The sequence below is a fragment of the Triturus cristatus genome, chromosome 11, assembly GCF_964204655.1.
Source record: "Triturus cristatus chromosome 11, aTriCri1.1, whole genome shotgun sequence".
Lineage (NCBI taxonomy): Eukaryota > Metazoa > Chordata > Amphibia > Caudata > Salamandridae > Triturus > Triturus cristatus.
The window spans coordinates 564,784,579-564,800,908 of NC_140594.1; the positions used below are offsets into that span (position 1 = coordinate 564,784,579).

Genomic DNA, 16,330 nt, shown 5'->3' on the forward strand with positions numbered 1-16,330 from the left:
CGCCTCTAAAGATGCTGATCCAACATCCTGCAAGGAGGATGTCATCCTTCCGTACTTACTGCATTTGGCTCAATCTGACCTTAATTTTCATTCGATTAAGGTTCACCTCGCAACTTTAACTCCGTATTGGAAATGCCCTTCACAAACTTCCTTTTTCCAAATCCCTGTCATCAAAGTTTTTCTGGAAGGTCTGGAGAAGGTGTTTCCTCCCATTAGGCGTCCTTCGCCTCCGTGGGAGCTTAATATGGTGCTGTCTAGATTGATGAAGGAGCCTTTTGAGCCTATTCATAAGGCTTCTTTACAGCATTTATCCTGGAAGGCAGCTTTCCTTGTAGCTATAACATCGGCTCGCAGGGTGAGTGAGAGCCAGGCCCTGTGTTGCCAAGAGCCCTATACTGTATTTCATGCATCTAAGGTTGTCATGAGGACTCACCCGAAGTTTCTCCCTAAGGTGATATCTGATTTCCATTTCAATCAAACGATCACTTTACCAACGTTTTTTCCAAATCCTTCCTCTCCGGCAGAGAGATCCCTTCATTCACTTAATGTGAGACGGGAATTAAAATTCTACTTAGATAAGACCAAGGAGATTCGTAGATCGGATCAGTTATTTGTTAATTAGGGTTCGAACAGGACTGGTCTTGCTACCTCTAAACAGTCCATTTCTAGGTGGATTGTGTCCTGTATCCAATTGTTTACCAGAAAGCTAACAAGACTCTAGGGGGCAAGCCTAAGGCTCACTCTACCAGGGGCAAAGCGGCTACTGCGGCTTAGCTGCGTAATGTTCCCATTGCAGACATCTGTAGGGCTGCCACTTGGAAGTCAGTCCATACCTTTGCTAAGCATTACTGCTTGGACTCTGATGCCAGGGCAGATGCGCAGGTTGGGCAGGCTTCGCTGAGGAGTTTATTTGCACAGTAGTGATTCTATATGTTTCTTCCACCGCTGGGTTTGGATTGTGTGGGATGGGCTTGCCATTTTATTCACAGATTATGACTATACACAGAGATCCCCTACTACAGAAGGAGTAGTTTCTTACCTGTAACTCCAGTTCTGTAGTAGGGGTATCTCTGTTATAGTCATAAGCGACCCGCCCTCCTCCCCGGTGGATGAAACAACGACATCATGGATGCTACAGGCCTGGCTTTATACACCTTCAAAAAGAACTGAAAGTAACTTGCCTTTGGCTATGAATCATGGGATACCGAGGGTCTCTAGAGGGTTCCTTAAAGGCACGGTATCCCTTTTCCAGACAAATAATGGCAGCCTATGGGGCTTGTCTGTCCAACCCTTCCTCTCTATCATGACAAAGGATTTTTGTGAAGGGGAGTTTCTCTTGGTGTGAAACTTAGCAAAATGTGCAAATTTAAATATTATTTGGCTATCTTTTGTGTCACTTAAGGATGAAGTGCTGGCCAGTGTAGCCTTGTTAATGTCAGGCTGCATTATTTGTCTTTGATTTTCTCTTAAGTGTGTATGCAGGACTGCAGAAGAGGACAATTTAAGAGACTATTTCTATTGCTCCGGGGTCCACTCACATGGGCGGGACTATTCACAGATTAGGACTATAACAGAGATACCCCTACTACAGAACTGGAGTTACAGGTAAGAAACTACTCCTTCTCACATAACAGGCCTCTGCAGTAGTGCAGGCAAAGCGCCTCTAACACTTTGATGGCCCTGAGACTTCAGGAACGGGGGAAAGCCAGCAAGCCCTTCAAGATCACTTGGAGGGAAGGCACAGTCATGGAGCAGCAGACAAGAAGCAGAAAAGCAATCCTTCCAGAAACACTGTCCAGTTGAGTCCTTTAAGCAGCACAGCAACCCGCAGCAAAACAGTGATCTACATTTTAATAGTTTTATATGAATAACTTATTTGTGTGCCTATATTCTAAAATGCTCTTTTCATATGAACTAATATAGTTAAGTTTCAATCTTGAGTTCTCTCAATAACAAAATTTATGTATTTCTCAGTGTAGGCTTTCACAGCCTTTATATGACCTGAAATGTAAATGAAAGTTGTAAATGGTTTCATTGAAAATTGAATTTTCATTTAAACTGTAAATATAAATAATGTTTCCATTTGGATAAATGAACACCTTCTTTCAAACACAATTTCTTCATTTTTGTGCACGCAAGAAAAAATTTACTTCACATTCTATACTTACCTAAATCAACATATGAGCAAACTTAAAATGACATTGAGCATGCTGGTTTAAAAGCAAAATAATTATTTAATGTACAAACATTACGATAATTTTAAGAACATACTTGCCTTTTACCTGTGTTTTAAGAGTTCATAAGAAGTAGCCTGGCTTTCTGTACAGCTTATGCTGACAGCTCTATACGTTTTTTGAACTCTGGGCACTGGAGAAACATGATTTCAAGGACAATTATCTTTGTGTGAAGTGTGGAGCACTGTTCTTCTTCTGGCAGCTAAAACTTTTCTTATTGATTAAAACTAAATCAAGTCCGTATGTCAATATTATTTTCTGGCTATGTGTCCTCTTTAATGTTTATATGAACCGATGTTTGTTTCAATAAAAAGAATTCTAAAGAAAAAAAACTAAATCAGGTCATTGAAGTACCTTTATCTGTAAGTCTCCATTGGTTCCTTGTAGCATATCTGTATTTATCACTCTGACATTGGGTCTGTAACTATTGTGCTAGGGCGAACAATGCAAGCATAAGTCAATTTGAGCAATCTTGCGTTTGATCTCTGAAACATACTTGTCGGGTCTATAAAGCTTAGGCTAAATTGAAGGTGCTGCAACCCAGTGAAGTGAATCACCAAAGCCTTGGTCTGCAGAAATGAATGCAGATCAAAATGTCTAATTCATATCATTTAGCAATGGCTAAACTGCTTACAGTAAGCTTGTATTAAGCATGACATAAGCATTTTTAAATGTATAAGAAAACATTATGAAAATACAATGGTTAAACCACAATTTTAAATATCCACAATTCCTATGCTAGCTCAGTAGCAAACACTATGAATCCTGAAATGTAAATGCAGTTATAAATAATTTCTTTACTCTTGAAATAAATGAGTAGTTTTATTGATGCTATGCTACAACAGCTTTTGATATGTTACTATAACAATTGAAGTACAGACGTCCTTATAAAATGGAAAACGAACAAGCAACATTTGGATAACATGGACATTGGACCACTTTTGAGTCCTTAGAGAATCTGTGAGAATCACAAACTATCAAAGTGATTAGGAAAACCAAGAACATCAATGTCAGCGTTACATATTTTTTAACTCTCACTGGGTTACACTCAGGTTCTTGTGGTATCACAATGTTCCTGTTATGCATTTATAAAGTTTATTTGACTATACATACCTTTGTAATAACTAACTTTTTGTAAGCCTTATATGTCCATGACCATAGTAGAGTTTACACATCAAAGTGGTGCTTGTTATCTTGTACTGATTTTTCTGTATCTGATCTTCATTCTCTCCAGGTACAGTAGCCGATCTGCGTACTGTCGATCCACAGCAGTTATGTCAATGGTTGGATATATTCTAGGACTCGGAGACCGGCATGGAGAAAATATCCTTTTTGACTCTTTATCTGGGGAGTGTGTTCATGTGGATTTCAACTGTCTCTTCAATAAGGTATGTTTGTGGAAGTGTATGTTTAGTTGACTTTATTAAAGCTCTCTTCATTTACTCGTATTGTAAATTGTACTTTAGAAATGCACCTTTTTTCAATGAACATGCTCACTCAATCGCTCCTTTTCATTCCACCACCATTAGCAATATAGTTTAACTGCTTGAGAGCCGAGCAAACAATAGTGAATATTTTGAGCCAAATTTTCACTGGCAAACACCGTATTTTAACTTCCAATTGTGCAAAGAGAATTAGTTGTTGGCAGATCACAAGGAAAGTGGCAAAGAGTTTGTCTGGCGGCCTCTATTGAGAAGAAGCAGAGGTGATTGGACAGGTCGAGGGCAACAGGAAATGCATAACAATTTGGAGGTAGAATCTAGATTATAAGTAGCACATCTTACCAACAGGCTAGCAATGAGCGATTGTTGGGGGTGCACTTATGTATTAAAGGGGATCCAAAGAGAAAGGATAATCAGATGGAAAGGGGACCAATGAAGAGAAACTAGAGAGGGAAAAATATAAGATGTTGGGGAAGTCATGTCCATTAGCAGAAGGTACCTTATAGTGAAGGAAAGTGTTAACATGGCAATAGGTAGCAGGTTCCATTTGTTGGTTTATTTTGCATTCTTTTGCTTTTTTCTTCATTTTCTTGTTGAAGATTTCCAGTCGATTTTTCACACTATTGTTATGATGCACAATGAGTTTTCAAGAAACTCATTGGAATGTGTTTGATGTAGCAGATATCTTGAAGCATGCAATGTTCTCAAATAAGTTAACACCACACTACATCGTCTTCTGTTATTCCTTTCCAGAAAGACAATTTTATATTCTGAAAGCAGTTTGTTTTTGACAAACACTAGATAAATCTGTTCTGTTACTGCACCATTTGCCAGTGCTAGGCGCTCAAATGATGCAAACCGCTCCCAATGTGCACTGAAATGTTAAATAGAGGTTAGGGACTACAAAATGGATGTTTGGCAACATGGAAGTTTCCATGAGATCCAGAATTTGTAATGTATTCTTAGTGCCTGCTGAATGAATTTATAGTTTGTGTTTGGGGATGGACCTGAGGTAGTCCATTTATAATATGGATAAAGATTTAGGATTGTTTTGTATACTCCTGGTTGAGTCTTGGAGTAGGATTGTGTGATTGGTGGGTGGCTTCTTGGTGCAGGATTTTGTCACATAGTTCTTTAGAGAATAGCCACTTCTATTTGTTGCTGATATGCAGTGTTTCTTATTGGATTTTGATGCACATTACCTTGCTGTTTGGTATTGGGTGTAGCATGTTTTTGTTTTGGTTAAGAGGTGCTTTTTGGCTGTGCTGTAGTCTTTTGAAGGATGTTGGGGCAATCCACTTTTTGGTATGCAACATGTTACTTCACTGCTGCTTTAGGTCTACTTCATTCATCAGAGTTAAGATGAGGGTTACCATCTGCCCTCATATTTATTCTGTAGTTGGGTGCTTATTTATAATGTTCTACCTTTTTGTCCAGGTGGTGGCGAGTATGCTCTCTCATTTGTGTGTATCTTTATTTGGGAGCTTGACATTAGAAGGAAGATACATTGATTTAGATATGAGCAGATGGTTTGCAATGGACTGTACTGCGAGTGTGGTTAGGCGAGCAAATGGTGGTGCTAACTTCCTTCCCTGTGTTATCCCTCATCCTTCTAAAGTAATGTGTTGATCAATGGTTCTATTTATATCTGCTGAACAGAGCTTAAAGCTATGTTCAGGTATAGACCTAGCCACGCTGAGGAGTTTGTCTCTCTACAAAGCTATGGCATGTGTTCCTGTTTTGTGGATATTTAATTGCAATACTGGAGGTTACGTTGTGTCTGTTTTGCTTGGCATATCCTATGCTGAGGGGATATTTCTAATATAACCATTTGTTGCTGCATTTGTGGTATGTACTCCTGTATCAACTATTTATTTTGATTTGGATGTTGTTTCCCACGTTTGTAGTGGGATTCCTATGATTCTGCGATTCTGCATTCCTTTACTTAATAAGCAACAAAGCTATGATTGAAGACAACTGGTTTTCATCAGTTGTCTGCATCAGCGCAGTCCCATGGAGAGCACAGGGGATTATTTCTTGGACATGAATTATTGATCTAATTTTGAAAAAGATGAGAAGCCAAAGGATTTGCTTCATCCTCGTGACTTTGAGATGTTTTGATGATCAACTTTTTTTATTGAAATACCAATAAAAAAAAAAAAAAAAAAAAGAACTTTAAAAATGCAAGCGAGGTCAGTACCTCAAAGGAGGGGGTACCGCAGGGAGGCATATGTCTCTCTGGGTGAGGTATCTTTAGAGGATTTGTATGTAAGAATACTGATACCCTGAAAAAATATCTAGTTTTCTTACAGAAATAGTAGCTTCTTCCTACTCAAGCAACAGAACTTTTAGAGCTTCAAACAAGACTATTATAGATATCCATTATGTCAACATGGGAAGTACCCAGCTCTGCTCTTAGGATTCAGCAGTGGGCTATGAGGAAGCACAAACCAGCACCTTTAGGCATTAAGTTTATCAGTGCCCATTCTTCACCGTAGAGCTGAGGAGTACAGCACTTCAAAGCCGCAAATAATCTGAACACATTTTCTTCAGGTCCACCTAACATGTAACCCAAAGCCATACAGATCATGGTTCACATCAAGCAGCTTTGGAGAACACAGATTGTAACAAGCAAAGTCTGGCCACAGCGGAATTGCGCCTACTTCTTACTAGGTCAGCTAATAAAAATTAAATATTAGCAATTTAGGAAACATGTTTTTCAGATTTGCTACCCCTATATCACCAATGTCATCCTTTGAGCATTTTGTAGCGAGACTTATAATTTACCACACTGACTATTTTAAAATTGTTGTAATTTATTGAGCATCCACGCATGCTGCAGCCTTTTAAACTCACTGTAATGTATTCAAACTAAAGTAATACGTTTATCATCCAGGATTGTTTTGTCATGAAACATTTTAATATGAATCGGAGGGGCACACCAGGATATGAGTTGATTTCAGTCATTCAAAATATCAGTGTCCCTGTCACATACACGAGTGCAACTCAAATACATGTTGATACACCATTTCGGAACATCCTTTAAGGTTTTATTGTTGAATTATGCAATATTATGTTGATAGCTTTATGTAAGTTCTTACTTTAAAGATCACAGTAATTGGTAATTGAAATCTATGGACAACGCAATAGCAAGATTCAATAGTAGTGTTGTAGAATTGATACTGAAGAAAAAGAGGGGGGGAAAATTGAGTCTAGAGGCTGCACTCTGGGAAAATGACTGAACACTTGCAAACACGTGTGATTCTATTTATTCTAAAGCTCATATGAAGACATGTACACTTGTATAATCCCACTAGGAGCTGTGATAATATTCAGCTCAGGCACTAGTTTAGACTGATGTTCTAGGTGCCAATCATAGAACTCATTTATGTAGAACACTCTACATCATACGCTTATACGACACAAACATGGAAACGTAAACTAAGATGAGGGGCCACACACAGCAAGGTGCCACAACATTGTTTTGTTTATTTTATGCCGACTCTTCTGTAAACTATTTATTTTGCCCATCTCGTTAACGTACCCAACACAAATTGTTCACAAGTATGTTGTAGAACATATTTTCGTGTCCAAGTTCAAACTGGCAGTACAATAATATGACTGGAAGAATTGAGGTATCAAACAATCAGCCAGCACAACCCTCAAACTGCTACGTACAAATGGCAGAAGTAAAAATAGGGGTTGGTAGAAACACCTGCACAAAAAGCCTTAAACCAAGGCATATACCTGAATGCTCACCTGCATCTAGAGTGAGTGGTCTAGAAAGTTTCTAGAAATAGCTGACAAAATGTAACTACATTTTGCCCAATTTCAAAACAACGTTGAAAACAATAACTAAGGATAACCTTGGAATGTTTCTTGCTACCCGTGTAGTTGTGACCCAGTGTGATCACAGTTGATGAGGCTAGAGGCCCTAGGTATCTAAGGCCCACCTTCTGCCCAAGCTGTTGAAAAACGTTCAGATGCATGTCTGTACTAACCTAATCCTATAAACTTGTGAGTTTACAACAGTAACCCAGGGGTTTAGTTCTACTACATGAACCTAAATAGTAAGATAAATAAAGGACAGCGATATTGAATCCTTACTGTCTGTATTTATTGCTTTGTTAGGGAGAAACTTTTGAAGTTCCTGAGATAGTACCATTCCGTCTTACTCATAACATGGTGAATGGAATGGGTCCCATGGGAACAGAGGGTCTCTTTCGAAGAGCATGTGAAGTGACAATGAGGTTAATGCGTGACCAAAGAGAACCCCTCATGAGGTAAGGAATGAAAGATTTACAAATATCTTATTTTTAATTACTAAGTGAAAATTCCTGATTTCCTGCATTGACTTATATGCTTTCAATTTGAGTCTCTAAGTTACTTTATGTAAACAACAGTCTTTCATCACTGCGCAGGTTTTAAAATTGTTACTAGTCAATCTTTCCCATTTAATCTTACCTAGCGTCTTGAAGCCTTTCCTTCATGACCCCCTGGTGGAATGGAGTAAGCCAGCTCGGGGAAGCTCCAAAGTACAAGTGAATGAAACTGGTGAAGTGGTAAACGAGAAGGTAGGTTGTGTATAGCTAACATTTTTTCTCCAGTACCAAGTCATTTTTGTGTGCACAATTTAGTGGCATTTTCATTGCAATCGTTGCTGTCCAAACGTAGTAAACCTAAAACATTCAAACAAAGCAGCATTGTTAAAGAAAACATAGTACATCGCTTGGATGATAAAAGGTTTTTTTCTTAATAGCTTTACTAATAGTTTTAAAATTTCTAAATTTAGTATTCTTAATCCTAGCATCATATGAGACCTCCCCAACTTCCAAATCCTTGGCTCAAAGTTTACCACTGGGTCTCACTGCCGTTTATTTTCATGTCTTACTAATCACGCCTTCTCCGGATTACCGTTATTTCTCTTAGAACGATTTTATTGGCACACCCTTCCTCCAAGTTAATGAGAGTTTCTGGCTGCTGACCAAAGTACCATTCCAGCTAGTGGTTACGAGCAGTTGACTTTTAGTGGGAATTATGGTTCATTTGTTGCTGACCTTTAAGTTTCTGCCACCACCCCACCCTTCATTTTTCAGTAGTCTTCCTTAGTTCCAGCTGGACAGATTTTTTTACCACAGCACACGTGTTATTCAGGCTTTGTCTGAACTACTGCATATCTACCTACACCTTCAACATGTACCTCAAGAAAAGCTTTTTGTGCCAGTCCCAGTTCTCTGAAGGTAACCAGCATATTGTTGGGGGGGCTCCACGACTGACTGAACTGCACCTTCTGAAACTGTTGCAGCCCTAGTTGACGCCAGAAGTAACTGGGTGGACAGCACCCCAAGGTGGCAGGAACAACATTAGTGAATCAGCTCCCCTACCTCCATTCACTCTATAGACAGTTCCACCAGAGAACCCTGAACATATATTTCCTGGAGTATTTTTATCAATGTATATGTAATTGAAGTTATAATGGTGATAATATATGTTAGTGTTAATATTGTTGTTAATTGTATTGCTTGTTTTTGTTTACTTCTTAAAGCTTGGCTAATTCCTGACAGCTATGTGTGCATTACAAATGGAAATAAACGTATCTGTTTTTCGCAGACAATATTTAGCATGTGAAAATAGGCCCTATGTTGGTTAGTCCAGCTTCTTTTGCTAGAGGCAACTTGCCATATCAGAGACTGCTCGAACATGTCTAGGAAACCTAATTGTATTGGGCTCTACACAGAGGTATATTTTAGATCTTCCTGAAATTTCCCAATGCAAGCGGTCCTGTAGGCCCACTTCAGTAGCTTAGATCCTGTGTTAGAGGACATAATCAGAAGGAACATGCATATATCAAACAAACATGCCAAACTTCGTTCTTTCACCAGTATTGTAGTGTTATTCCAGGCATCTTTGTTTAATCCCTACATGTTGCCTTTGGGACATGTGGGCCCATCACCTCCCATTTTGTGGACTGGCACTTATTTTTCCTCAACTGTCTTGGCTCCAGAGTAAAAGAGAGAAAATGCAAACTGAGTAAAGGAGGAGGAAGAGAATTCTGGCAAAACTGTCAAAGGCAGGAAGCAGGGATGAAAACCACCAGCAAGAGTGAAATATAATGGTAGGGATTGTCTGTTGGTGGATTAAAGAGGCACGAGGTGGACTCAAGGGTATGCAGCCTTGGTATTTGGCACAAGAGTTTCTGAGCAAAACTTTGGGCACAGGCACTTAATCGTTTCTAAGTAATGTATTTGACAGGTGGTGGAGGACTATGCTCTTTTATATTTTTTGTCAGTGCATCAAAGATGCTAAACTTTCTGGAGTTAAGCCAAAGACCTCCAAGTGCCCTTAGGCCTAATTCAAGAAACTCTTACTTTTACATACCCAACTCAAGTTAACTTCACCAGAACCATCTATTTTGTGGTCTGGGGTCTTGGGAGGGAACCATCTCCCAAAAGATCTTCCCAAAACAAGCTACATTTGAAAAAGTCCTCTTCTTCCTCGAGAAAAAGATTCCGTTCCCTGGACTAATCTAATATTCTCAACGTTGTTCCCCAAAGCCAAACTGTTCCTCATCGTTGGGGAACATCACAACATTGAAAAAGATATGTCTGGTGCTTCTGGATCCATCAGCCATTTAGGCCAAGACCTTCCTGCTTCCTGCACCCTCTAGGCCGACGCCCACCCCCAGGTTGGGAACATGTACCTTCAGACTTGGCGCCTTTGCAGGCTCCAGTGCTTAAAAAGATGTTAAGACCTGCCAAAGCACTATCCCGCACCACCCCCTGCCTCCCCCCTGTCAGTCAGAGCCTCCCTCAATGCAGGCGCTACCCACAGAGCTGCAGACGATGATGCTCTCATAGCTGTTGCCGAAAAGCAGACATTAATGTTGCGAGGGAAAAAGTTAAGGCAAACTCTAATGATATTCCCTATGGTACAATTTCGATTCAGACTTTGATACCCAGACCCTAATGCCCTTGAAATACCTGCTAAGGATTAAGCCACTAAAGAAAATGATAATTTAGAGGCTGATAACCTCCTCCCCAGTTTTAATACAGATACTGGCTTATATCTGGATTTACAGATTGCAATTGACCAAGACACTTCAATGAAGGGAGACCTCTCTTAACCCTTTGACCTTCCTTCAGAGGATGTCTTGTCATTTACAACGATAGTGCATAAAGCAACTAATGTCTTGGAATTGACTTTGCCGATTACATTGACAAAATCTAACATTCTGAATGAGATTTTTGTAATGGTTATGTTACTGCAATTTGCGATGCTTATGCACATCGCACGCTGGTGGCGTCTTCCGCGCGATCAGCGTGCGATACTTGTTTTACATTGATGTGTTCTTTTAATTGTGGTTCCGAGCTCTAGCATGGAGCGTCTGTCGGTGTAGCGTTCGGGTAGCATCTCTCAGTTGCTATCCAGACGGCTGGCTGACAGGACGCTCCGTGTGTCGGGTGGAAGAACATTGAAAATATACTCCTGAACTTTATAAGACGTCTATTCTTGATCATTTCATCTGGCGAAGAGTAGGGAAACCTTCCACGCCCACGCCTTTGGACAGCTGTACCTTATGCCCACCTCCAACAATTTTTCTTCATAATCGTAAGACTGTTTCTTCAAATTCAGCACGTAGGTTCATGCCTTTCTTCAAGAAGGAAAGAGGTACGTGATTTCAATATATTTCAACGGATCGCCGGATCGAAGCCCTTGATCGGCAGTTCCATGCTCGCGCTGCGCTGTGACTAGGACTTTCGCTCGAGCCGCCGGATAATTCATGCACCCACTGCTGACGTCATCACGTTGCAATACGCGGCGCCATCTTGGATTGGGCCTTCTACATGCAACCTCAATGATAACGCATATTTAACTGTGCATCCCTGGTATTTCATACGCGTGTTGTCAGTTTCATTTTACGTCGACACGCACGTCAATTACAATTTCATACGCGTGTTGCCAGTTTCATTTTACAACTACACGCACATCAAATACGATTTCATATGCGTGTTGCCAATTTCATTTTGCGACAACACGCATGTCATTACAATTTCATCCAAATGATAGATGAATAATTATAAATAACTTCATTTTAGATTGCTACCTGACTACAAGTGTGTTGCAATCAAATTGGTTTTTTTAGCAGTTGTTGTTTTAATCTTTGGTGCTGAAGCAACAGTGAATCTCTCCATACATCAGCGCGTTAAAACAATATTTCAACGACGCGCACGCTTGAGATCATTTGCAATACAGCTACAGTGTCTACAGTCAACAATTAATTTTAATCATACAATTTACTATGGCTACAAATATTAATCAAATTACTCAACCACCTCCTTTCTTAAGCAAACCAGGCAGTCCACCTATTTTCTGGACTGAGTGGTTCAGACTTTTTGAAAATCATTTAGTCGCTATAGATGCAGTAGACTATTCAGCTGCTCGCAAGTTTGCTTTATAATTTGGTTGTTTGGGTCAAGCTGCTCAAAGAATTTTCGACAGTGTGGTTCCAATTCTGCCTCTAGCTTCTCATTCAGGCGATAGTCAATGGAATGTGTACCTCGAAGCTGTAGCATGCCTTAAGAAACAGTTTTCTGACGAACCAAATATCATGTTGGAACGCCACAACTTCTACAAAAGGAAACAAAAAGAAGATGAAAAAGTGGAAGAATATATTTCAGCTCTCAGAGTGTTGGCGACTACATGCGGATTTGGGCCACTAACAGATAATTATATTAGAGACTAGTTCGTATTTAACTGTGCATCTAGAAAGATCAAAGAGAGAATTTTGAGCTGCAAAAGTCCACCTTTATCCGAGGTGATTGATTTAGCCTGGAGTATTGAACGCTCCACAATTTCAAGTAAAACTATGCAGGAGGACAGTAAACCTGGAGTTAATTCTGTTGTTTCAACTGACTGTGAGCATGAGAACTCACTAGCAGCTGTAAATGTTAAGAGTAAACCTCATAAATTTCCTCAAAGGAAGCAACCCCTTTTCTGCTACAGGTGTGGTTCGAAGAACCATATTGGTAATTATCCTGGTTGCCCCGCAATCAACAAGCATTGTGTTATATGTAAAAAGATAGGCCATTTTCAAGGGGTGTGCAGGAATGCTAGGAAACCAGTCAATCTTCGCTATATTGATACTGAGGTAGAGTCATGTACTGATTCTCTTAATAATATCATTGTGACTTTGGACTGTGAAGGAGATGTTATTGCGATAAAAGGTCCGTTGTGCCAAGCATCTATAGATAACATCAGCCTACAGGTCATGGCAGACTCTGGTTCACCAATTACTATCCTGCAAGATACTACATTCTACGAACTTTGGAAGAATAAACAACTACTTCATTCGGATGTATACCCCAAAGCCTTTGGGGAGAAGGATATTAACATGATTGGGTATTTTCTAGGTGTAGTACAGTGCCTTGGGAGAGAAACTACAACAAAAGTTTATGTAGCTAAAAAAGGGAAAAATATTATTGGGTGGAAAGACTTAGCTCGCATGGGCCTATACTTAGTCCCTGGTGATGAAAACCCGATCAAAGTGGGAGAGTTACCTGTATGTAATGTTAATTGTTCTGATACTGACATGTATGTAGAGATAGTAAACAAAATAATTTCAGAATTTAAACCTGTATTTAGCGATCAGGTAGGTAGAGTCAAAGGTGTGGAACACCGCATCAGATTGGTCCCTGGTGCACAACCTGTTTCACATAAAGTACGTTCGGTTCCTATGAGCGTCCGAGAGGAACTCAAGCTCACTTTAAAAAATGTAAGCAATCAAGGCATCATCGAAGCCACGGATTCTTCCCAGTGGGTGGCACCCATCGTAGTCGCATGAAAAAATTAGGTGAGGTCAGGCTTTGTGCGGACTTGCGCTCACTACATAACAATATTTTGGTGGATTGCCACCCACTGCCAAGGATCCATGAGCTATTAGCAAACTTAGGTGGTGCTAAGTGGTTCTCTTTGACCGATCTGAGATCAGCCTATCACCAAGTGTCACTGTCTAAAGAGTCCCAAGATTTAACTACATTTGTTACTCTTTTCGTAGCGTACAAATTTCTTCTCCTTCCCTTCGGATTGGCATCAGCCGGTAGTGTGTTTCAGAAGTTGATGGACACACTATTTCATGACATCAAGGGTGTTCAGGCATATTTGGATGATATCCTAATTTATGCTAGGTCATTTAAGGAACACAATTACATCCTTAAACGTGTTCTAACGATTTTAAAATCTAAAGAAATGAGAGTGAGATCTGATAAATGCAAATTTGCAGTACAGGAATTAGAATACCTAGGCCATACTGTGTCATGTCAAGGGATTAAACCTAAATTTTCAGTGATTAGAGCTATCGAGGACGCAAAAGCACCTAAGGATAAAGACGCTTTACGCTCGTTCCTCTGCCTAGCAGAATATTATGCAAGGTTTGTACCATGTTACGCACAAGCTGTCGAACCTTTACGAGTATTACTTAGGAAAGGTCAAAGTTTTAAATGGTCTGACGATTTAGAAACAGCATTTAAGAATGTTAAAAAGTTAATTGTTTCTGCTCAAGCTCTTCATGCTTTTAGAGACGACTGTATGTCCATGATAACTGTAGATGCAAGTGTTTTTGGTCTCGGTGCAGTGCTTAGCTAAAAAGTGAAGGGACGTGAGCACACTGTGGCATTCGCATCCAGAGCCCTTAAACATTTTGAGCAGCAATACAGCACGATTGAGCCTGAAGCTTTAGCGTGGGCTGTTTATAAGTTTAAGATGTACATCTGGGGGCGCAAATTTGAGTTAATAACAGACCATAAGCCTTTGATTGTACATTTTTAACAAAGTCAACACTTCCAGTATGTCTGCCAGACTAATGAGACTTGTATCAAAGCTGCAGGAATATAACTTTGTGGTTAAACACATACAAGGTGGGAGAAATTTCCGAGCGGACTGTTTGTCCAGGTTACTTATGGACAAAGATGATGAGGAGGGGTTTTCTCTTGGAGGATATGGAGTGTGTAGCAGTAGTGGACGCAGTTCAAGAATATGATTCTGTGTTATCTGATGGTGATTGGAAAAAAGCATGTGAGAATGATGAAATTTAAAAAAAAAGTGGTTGATTATTCAACTCATGTTTGGCCTGAATCTAGATGTCTGAATGGCGATTTGCGTGTTTTCACTCAGTTGTCGGACGAACTATCCGTGATAAGTTTGTTCCTCCTGCGGGGGTTCGGCCTTCGATCATTAATAAAGCACACATGGGACACCTAGGATCCACTAAGACCATAATGAAAATTAAACTTCATTATTGTTGGCCTTCTTTGGACTCATAAGTTAAGAGTATTATCAATAGTTGTCCTGAATGTCTCCTGTCTGATAAACATTGGCGGACTTTAAAGACGCCTTTGCACCCTACTGACTTTCCTAAAGCCCCATGGGAAAAGATTGGTCTAGATTTTTCAGGCCCTTATTCAACACTAAGCCACGATAAGAAATATGTCATACTGGTAGTCGATTCTTTTTCAAAATGGATGTACTACAGTTTTGTTGAGTCCCCTGATACTGAATCTACAATTTCATTTTTAAACAAAATATTTTCGCTAGAGGGTACTCCTAAAACCATCGTGACAGATAATGGCACACATTTAGTTTCTGATTGGATGTGCACATTTTTGAACAAATTAGACATAAAACACCTTAAAGTAGCTTTATATTCTCCAACATCTAACGCATTAGTTGAGCAGAGTAACAAAGTAGTGAAAGAAGTGATTCAGACCACGATAGCTTCCGGGTTGGATGTGGGCGAATTTATTGTTCAAAAGATTTGGAGTTATAACACATCCCTTCACTGTACAACTGGAATACCCCCTTTACATTGTTGAGGGGTAGAGAGGCTCATACCATTTTGTTTCCATCTTGGTTAAGGGACATGTCTACTGGTTCAATGGTTGATTTTGAGGATATATGCCATTGAGTTCACACAAAGCTGTTATGAAAGAGAATTTGGACAAGAAATGTCGCTTGAATAGTGAAGATGTCCATTTCGGCGACTGGGTTCTAATTAAGAAACCTGCCAAAGTTAGAAAGGGGGAGTCGAAGTTTTTGACTCCTGAACAAGTTTTCAAGGTCAGTAAGGGAGCTGCTTTTGTCGCAAATAAAGGGTGGTGGAACAAGAGACAACTTGTTAAAGTTTCTCCCGAACAAGCTAGAATATTACAAGGGAGACAAAGAAATTTTGAGGATGAGCTTGATTGGGGACACTGGTTAGCCTCGGAGGGATCGACTAGTTCTTGCGATCAGATTTCTTCACCTCAGGCCGCAGGTACTAGTCAGGTAGGTGTTAACATTTCCACTCAGCCTGTCAATAGTAAGGGAAACATTAGTTCTTCCAGGGGTCGCACTATAAATGTTCCATAAAGGTTTGAGGATTTTATTAGATATTGATTCTGTGCATAATAACTTGTGTTACTTAAATTGTTTATTTTGTTTTCTTTTAAGGGGGAAGGTGATGTAATGGTTATGTTACTGCAATTTGCGATGCTTATGTACATCGCGCGCTAGTGGCGTCTTCCGCGCGATCAGCGCGTGATACTTGTTTTACATTGATGTGTTCTTTTAATTGTGGTTCCGAGCTCTAGCATGGAGCGTCTGTCGGTGTAGGGTTCGGGT

The 16,330-nt window shown here is 39.9% G+C and overlaps 1 protein-coding gene across 3 annotated transcripts in view; it reads left to right on the forward strand.

The window, feature by feature from the left end:
- ATR (ATR checkpoint kinase) overlaps window positions 1-16,330 on the forward strand; it is a 434,398-nt gene that overhangs the window by 379,036 nt on the left and 39,032 nt on the right. For all 3 annotated transcript variants that reach the window (XM_085633621.1, XM_085633618.1, XM_085633619.1), the window contains exons 44-46: window positions 3,469-3,622; window positions 7,808-7,959; window positions 8,145-8,250. In XM_085633621.1, coding sequence (XP_085489747.1) covers window positions 3,469-3,622; window positions 7,808-7,959; window positions 8,145-8,250 — 412 coding nt within the window. The remainder of the gene's footprint in view (window positions 1-3,468; window positions 3,623-7,807; window positions 7,960-8,144; window positions 8,251-16,330) is intronic.